Consider the following 8,008-nt stretch of genomic DNA (forward strand, 5'->3'; position numbering starts at 1 on the left):
GCTTAGATATTAATTTGCTTTTTTTGACAAAATAATAAAACAATTTGAAAAATTTCTAACTTACTGTTCAAGTCATCAACATGGTGATGGGTTATTGGAGTTAGTTCGTAATAGATGGTTATATTCCCTTGGCCTAGTATAATCATTCCCTAGTTCATATTGAGAGGGATAAATTGTAACATAGATAAGACCATGAATCCAGCAGAGAACACAGCGTATCCAGCTCATAAATTTGTGCACACATGAGACAGTATTATAGTTGTAAAATATGTATAGTGGATCCACCTTTTCTCAGATCATGACATATTTACAAATTGTAATTTCCTCTAGAGATGTACTGTGACTAAATTATTGTCTGTTGTACTAGTGCCTCAAGGAAAAAAAAAAAACTCATCTAATTCATCTTGGTTTAGATTGTACTAGTGAAATATGTAAACTTAGTTCTTTTCCTGTGAATTTCATTCCCTGTAAACATCAAAGCAAATATAGGAAATTGAGTTTTACCAGTATAGAAAGCACAATCTGCAAACTCGGAAATGATATTAAATACAAAACTGAATATCTTAGGAAAATCTTTGTGGTGAGGTCACATTATTCATACACAAGCAAATAAGATTTATACAAATTCTTATAAACTGGTGGGTATTGAAATTTCTGTTACAGGAAGTCATGACTATATAGCCATGCCTAGCTTCTCATCTACTGAGGCCTAGGCTAGCTGGCAAACTTATTTATTCAATTAATTGCACATTTGACACAGAGTAGATATATATGGAAGTGTTAGTTTATAGAAAAAGAACATATTTTGTTTGGGAGAAAACTTCCATATGACTCCTACAAAGCATCGAGTCACAGGATTTTACAAAGGAACTTGGGAGTTTGCTTGTTCACATTTCCCACCCTTCTCTCACTCACTGCATTTCTAGGATATCTACAACATGACAAATATATTAATTTTTCATCTGAATTAACACTTTCCATGTTGGAGAGCTAGTGCAGCTAACATCTGAGTGCCTTCCATGTGCCAGAGAACAATAGATTTTTATATTCATTAATACTGAGAGAGCTTTTACAGCAAAGTACTTTATAACACAGTAAACACCCCGAAAGGTAGGTGGTATTAACACATTTACACCTCCAAACACCCTGTGAGGTAGGTGGTATTAACACATTTCACAATTGATGAAACAACTTGTAATTAGCAGAGCAGGGATTAAAATTGAGGTAATTTGTGTCCAATGTCTCTGCTTTTCTCTTGTCCACTCTACTGTCTCATATTGTGCTAAGTGCTTTTACATATATCATTTAATTCACACAATAATATCACACACACTAGAGACTATTGTGTCTAATGTACAGACGCAAGACTTAGAATAAGACTGTCAATATTTGAGACAAATTTCCCACTTGCTGTATGATCTGATGCAAACTACTTAATCCCTTTTAGCTTGGTTTTCTTATCTAGTGTATGGAAACAATCACTGCTTAGTCTCTCTTTGAGGGAAGTCATAGAGATTAAAGAAAACACTTGTGTTAAAACACAATGAAACCTTTAGGGCTATACTAATGTAATATAGCTATATTTATATCTTACAGGGTAGCCCATGTGAATAGATCTAATTATTCAAAAAATTTTTTTTCTGAATAGAAACTTTCCTCCCTGGGGGCCACGTTGAAACTTTGTTACTTTTTTTTTTTCTTTTAAGGATTAAGAGTTTTGGAGCCATCAAAGTTTTGCACTAAAGGCTTCATGTTCTTATTTATGCTCTCTGGTTTAAGAAAGATGTCCATTCCTAAGTATAATACTCCAGATATGGCATGACCAGTACACAGTATTATTAATTTGTTCCATTATCATTTTATATCATATCATATACATATAAGTTGTGTTGGGTAACATTTCTATTAATAATTAAAGCCCAAGACTTAAAACTTTTTGGCAGTCTCATATGAGGGACAATGGATTTTGAATTTGATGCCAACAGAAAAATAAAATTTTCTTTCATACAAACTGCTGATGTTAAACGAGGCATAGTTTTATCCACCTTACAGATAATGATTTGGGTGGTAGGACAGTGTAATTTTAGGAAGTGTCTATGTAGATTCTCAGTTTTATTCTGTATACTTTTTTTCTTCGTTGTTATTTTTTGGTCATAGGCCCAAGTTTGGTCTCAGCCTTGTGAATTGTAGAAATCAAAATAACCCCAAATATTCTTTGCATAAACAGTAAGTAGAATGATTGCTGCTTATCTAGTTTTTCTCCACCCTAATAAAGGCGATGGTACTTATATACAGCATCTTCTACTTCCAACCAGCGAACCATGAAGACCAGTAAAACATCCTAATTTTATAGCCGGTCCTTTGTGAATTCTTCCATGTATACTGCTTGAACTAGAGTCATGGGAGTAAAAGAGGAAGTGCATTTCATTTCTTACAAGGACAGCAGTAAACTTCTCACTACCTTTTAAATGGCCTGCCTACGGAGACTATGCTTAGTGATAAACCATTTCACTTTCTTTTCCCTCCTTCTGAAATAATAAACTGTGTTTTCTTTTATAGTTTATTCTTTATAGGCCTAGTGGGAAAATGTTCATTATATTATCCTGGGTCTGTGTTGGAGGAAACATCTCCAGATCTTACACTTAAGTTTTTGGTAAGGTTTGTAAGAATTCCTACCCAATGTATAGAAGTACTTGTTCAACCAACTTGAATTTTTTGGTGAGGTTTTAATAATTAACAGTAACACTTGTTTTATGCCACTAAAAAAATGGCTTACATGACAGGAAACGGGTTTCTGAAGTGGAGGCTAAGTGTGTGATTTGGCTGCAAATGAGAAGGAAAAGTCTCAGCTGAATTAATAAAAAGCTTATTCTCTTGAGAAAGGTAATCATTCACCAAAAATGATAAACTATTATAAAAACTTAATGAAAATGTTGTATACAAGTAGTTTAGAACATTTTAAAAGTCATATTTCAGTTCAAAGTAACTATTAGTTTTACTATCAATTAGATGATAATATTCACATTATCATATTAACTAATTGATCAGAAGGAAATAGGACTACTTGTGGAAAAATTTATATAGTCAATCAAAATACGATTGAAATTAAAATATGACCATGTGTTTAATAGTATAATTAAAAGGACTAAGCCTTTTCTTTTTTAAAGCTATGATGTGCTGGTAAAAATTAAAGTAAAATTTACTTTTGTGTATGTGGTAGGCAGAATAATGGCTCCATGCCCTAGTCCCTGGAATTTGGAAATATGTTGCCTTACATGGTGAAAGTACTTTGTAGATGTGAAGAAGTTAAACATTTTGAGATGGGGAAGTTATCCTGGATTATTTGAATGGGCCCAAAGTATTCACAAGGATGGGCAGAAATATGAGAAAAGCTATGGAAGCAGAGGTTGGAATGATGAAATTGCTGGCTTTGAAGATGAAAGGGGGCTAGGAGCCAAGGGAGCTGGAAAAGGAAGGAACAGATTCTCCCCTAGAGCCTCAGGAAGGAACCAGCCGTACTAACACCTTGATGGCAGCCCTGTAAGACTCATTATGAACTTCTCACCTCCAGAACTGTAAGGGGATACATTTGTGTGGTGTTAAGCCACTAAGTTTGTAATAATTTGTTATAGCAACCATAGGAAACTAATATAATGTGACATGTGAGTTATATTTTAGCTCTAGAATATAAATTCTTTGAATACTAAAACAACCTCAGTATTAATTCTTCCATAATCTTGAATATAATAACTTTAAGTATCTATTGGAAGCAAATGCTTTTATACTTGGGCATGAGCTATGACTTTTAGATCTCTTGGAATGTTAAAAACGATTCAATTGAAATGCTTCATTATTAAGTTAGATGTTAACTTTGTATATGAGAGCTTCTTATTCAAGTTCTTTAACAACAGTGATCTAAATTAGCTTTTCAGATGAGCCAAAATAACTGCGAACAATTCTATAGTAAGGAATTTGTAGTCATAATGCAATGTCAGGAATTCTGTATGTGTAAATTGCTTCTGCTTAAAAAATATTTTTTTCCATTAAACTATAGTCAAAAGCCAGAATAGGCCAGACGTCATAGCAATGGGTTAAAATTATTAGAAATTTCAAATGACATGTCTAACTCTGTGAGATTTCACCATAACTGCAAATGTTTTACTTTATGTTGTGTAGACGCATAGCTTTTAAACATTTTAAAACTATTATTATATTCTAGTACCGCCAAGAGGCGTATGAGATATTTAATAAACATCTTGAAACCCATTTACACGAGCACATTTCAATGAAACTATTTCCAGAAAAATGGAATGTGATAGAATTGATTGCACTGCTCAATGTAAATAGCATTTCTGGTTGGAGTTAAACCTCCCATGAAAGATTAAAGACAAGCACCTTGTCAAACGGTGCTATTAGGGATCATATTTAAAAATGTGTTGTGCATGATTTATTTTACAGGAAAGTGAATGTTAGCATATTGTAGGACTGTAAGTGATATTTGTATACACAATAAAAAAAAAATCCTTGACTATAAAGCCTCCTGGCTTATTAGATATGCATCTGAAACATTTTCTTGTCAATAAATTTTGACATGTAAGATGTTGGTACTTACTTAACATCTTGTTCATTGATTTATTTTTTTAATTTTTACAAGAAAAGGAACATGCCATACAAAACTCTGCAATTTTTAGTTGACCATGGCTATATTTTTAAACAAAATTATTCTTAAATATTATATAATTACATGTAGAGTTTTTAGAACTAAATATAATTACATATGTGGAAGTTTTAGAAATAAAATTACATAACAGTGCAGTTGTCTTTAAAACAATTTTATTTCTTTTGTTTATCTGCCATGCTTGGATCTAAACAAGTAAGCAAATGGATGGCACCTAACTTATATTACCTGAGTTTTTTTTTTAATTTACAAAGTTGGACCATGACAAATTTGAGAATTTGATTTCAGATCAAAGCCTATTTATCTCACAAGTCATTTTAAAATATATTTTTGATAAGTTGAAGAAAACATTTAAAGCAACATGAAACTTCATAGGTATGTGCAATGATAAGAAAGTGTCCTTTTCTTGCTATACATGTGAGTACCGATACCTCCACAGTTTTAGCTTCATTGTGGATGAGTGGACTGACTTCAAAACCTTAGGAAAGATGTATGTTGCTGCCTCCAGTAATTTGTTAGATACTGACATTTGGCTTCTCAGCACATATGGAAGATCCACAGCAGGGAGGAATATTGATCATTATGTGACAGACATCTCAATAAACACTGTTTCCATGATTTTTATTTGTTATATTCTCTTTAAAATTTATAGGGAGCACAACACAAATGCTACTCCTTGATAAAGTAATAAATACTAGAAGTAGCAATTTAAAATTATTAATAATTTGTGTTAGAAACATTGAGTCAGAAGGTAGCATGTCTAGAGAGATTCTTTAGATGACATAAGAACTCCCAGTCAGGATGCTAGCTGTATTTATAAAATGTCTTCAAAATTTTCTCATTCTTTTAAATATTCCTTCAAAGAATATTTATAAGGCAGGTACTCTTTGAGGGGTAAGAATACCAGTGAAGAATACAAATGAGAAAACTTGCCTTTTAGGGGATTACATCCTAAGAAGAGAGATGATTTTACAACATAAAGAAGTAGACAATTATGTCTGAATGTGATAGGAGATGCAGGAAAAAAAAAATTGCTGGCTGATACCAGGCTCCTAACTGTGCCTGGCTTTGACTGACCAAGCTAGTATTTTAGATTTTTTAATGAGTTGCTAATTGAGAAGCAGAAGCAAAACATTCAGCATTATCTTCATATTTGTGAAAATAATTCTACAACTATGTGTAATTTTAATAAAACTTAGAACATTTATTTTTATTTATTGGCACAAAGATTTTCTAGAAGAAAGCAACATCTCTATTAAACTGTCTTTACACTTAAAATTAACTTACGTTTTTGTTTTCTCAAAAACTAGGGGAAAGCTCCATCTTGCTTGACAAATTTGTACTAGTCCTCTACTTGTAAGCACTGTAGTCGTGCTATATCAAAAGATAATTTGGTTAGAAATTGGTAGATATGCATCTATTTATATACCATTTTATACCAAGCAATAAACATATTGTGTAGGTATAGTAGCAGCATTCAGTTACCTATATACGGCCAGGTACCATTGACTGTGAGTGAAGGATGCTTGCAAGCTCAGGTTCTGCACAAGCCATTCTCCCATGGGCTGTTGCATTGCTCAGTGCTATTTTTGTCTGCTCATTTATCTCTGTTGATGAAGTTTCCCCTGTGTGTGTCTGTGTGTGTTGGGGGGTGTTACACTCTTCTCTGCTGGTTCAGCTCAGTGTCTTCAAGCTGGCTTCCTGTCTTAGTCATCCAGGGAAACAACAGGTCTTACTAATGCCCTCAAAACTGAGTTAAAAGACAGAAAGTGTCTTTTCTCTCCTTATTAGTAACTATAGCTCTTTCGTTATAACCTGTAGCCAAAACAAAACAAATCCTCCAAAACTCAGACTAAAACAAACAACAACAACAAAACAAAATCTCAAATCAGGGAAATCCATTTAGAAATAGGATGGTTATAGGATCTCAAAGATTGGAACATCATCTCATTTTGGAGGTTAACTGATTAAAAATGTAGAGATCTATAGTGGGTGAGTGAAAGTGCATACTATGTGTATTTTAGCTAAGAGAAAAAAAGCTTTAAGAATATGACAGAACTTTTAAGTGCCTGATGAGAAAATAAACTAGAAAAATTTCTCTCTCCTGATCATCACTAACAGATCAGTTGCCTCTCCAAGGTTACTAGGGATGTCACAGCTATTTGGAATGTGTCAGTCTGGGTTTCTTTTTTTTTTTTTTTTTTTTTTTTTTTTTTTTTTTTTTTTGAGTTTAAATGCATTTTATTTTTAGACAACCTACATGACATGTTTTTCTTTCTCAAAAACAACGCCTCCACTCCAAACAAATCAACGTCAAAATGAAGAGCTCAAGATGCCATCAGTCCCATTTGTTTAAGTCCTGGTGTTGTGTGGATGGAAAGCAGCAACCAGCCAGTTATGACGAGCAGGTGATAGATCCAAAGTAACAGCCAAATTTGTTAACATTTTTCCATTTCTAAACCATCCTTAAAGAAAATCATATATGGGGTCACACCATCCTCACGGTAGTCCAGCAGAGCAACCATGCCATCTGGATTCATGTTTTCACCAATAAAGAACTGATAGTTTTTGAAATTAGCAAGGATGTGCTTGATTTGTTCTGCAGCCCCTGTCATAAAAGGTTTTACTCTTTCTGGTCTCTGTTCTTCAAGCTTTCCTTTGATTGACTTCATGTAATCTTTGATGTACTTCTTGTAGGCTTCTTTTGTGAAGCTGGTTTCCTGCAAGTGATGGTTCATGACAATATCGACACCAGTGACTACTGTGCTTTCGGTACCTTCGCCCTCAGGGCCTTCAGCGGAGGCATTTCCACCAATGAGCGAGTCATCAATGTTACCCTCTGTCCTACTGACCATCTTCCCCTCCACCTCCAGACACAGCCCGTCCGCGACCTCCCGGATCTTGTAGATGTCGGAGAACATCTCATCATGGCTGATGAGGTCCCGGTAGATGATCATGATGGCGACTGGAGGGAGACGACGGTGGCGCTACCTCACTAGGAGCCCGGAGCTCAGAGCGAGCGCGGTGCAGCCGGAGCGGCGCTCGGGGGGAGGGGGGAGCGGGCGGAAAAGGCCTGGGTTTCTTTTTATCATGTGTTCTAGGAAATATTTGTGGGTACTTAGAGACCTTTACTTGAAGACGTTTCTTTTGTATATGATCCTTTTATTGAAAGCCTAAATATTAATATAAATGTGTTTCATTAGATGTAAAATATTTTCTTCTAGATTATTTCATAGGTTTCTTTTTTTTTTATTATTTTCTAAATTTCTTTCATGACATTTTGCCGTCATGAATTTGAGTCCATGAGTTTGAGTATGCCAGAAGCAAATT

General features: G+C 34.3%; 1 protein-coding gene across 1 annotated transcript; it reads right to left on the reverse strand.

The window, feature by feature from the left end:
* Window positions 1-6,860: 6,860 nt before the first annotated feature.
* Window positions 6,861-7,746, reverse strand: LOC130835298 (translationally-controlled tumor protein). The gene has a single exon (XM_057706767.1). The coding sequence runs from the start codon at window positions 7,633-7,635 to the stop codon at window positions 7,117-7,119; it is 519 nt and encodes a 172-aa protein (XP_057562750.1). The 5' UTR covers window positions 7,636-7,746; the 3' UTR covers window positions 6,861-7,116.
* Window positions 7,747-8,008: the final 262 nt, after the last annotated feature.

The sequence above is a fragment of the Hippopotamus amphibius genome, chromosome 13 (assembly GCF_030028045.1).
Source record: "Hippopotamus amphibius kiboko isolate mHipAmp2 chromosome 13, mHipAmp2.hap2, whole genome shotgun sequence".
Taxonomy (NCBI): domain Eukaryota; kingdom Metazoa; phylum Chordata; class Mammalia; order Artiodactyla; family Hippopotamidae; genus Hippopotamus; species Hippopotamus amphibius.

Excerpts from the sequence above, each read along its gene's own strand:
- LOC130835298 (XM_057706767.1), bottom strand. The coding sequence starts at position 7,635 with ATGATCATCTACCGGGACCTCATCAGCCATGATGAGATGTTCTCCGAC.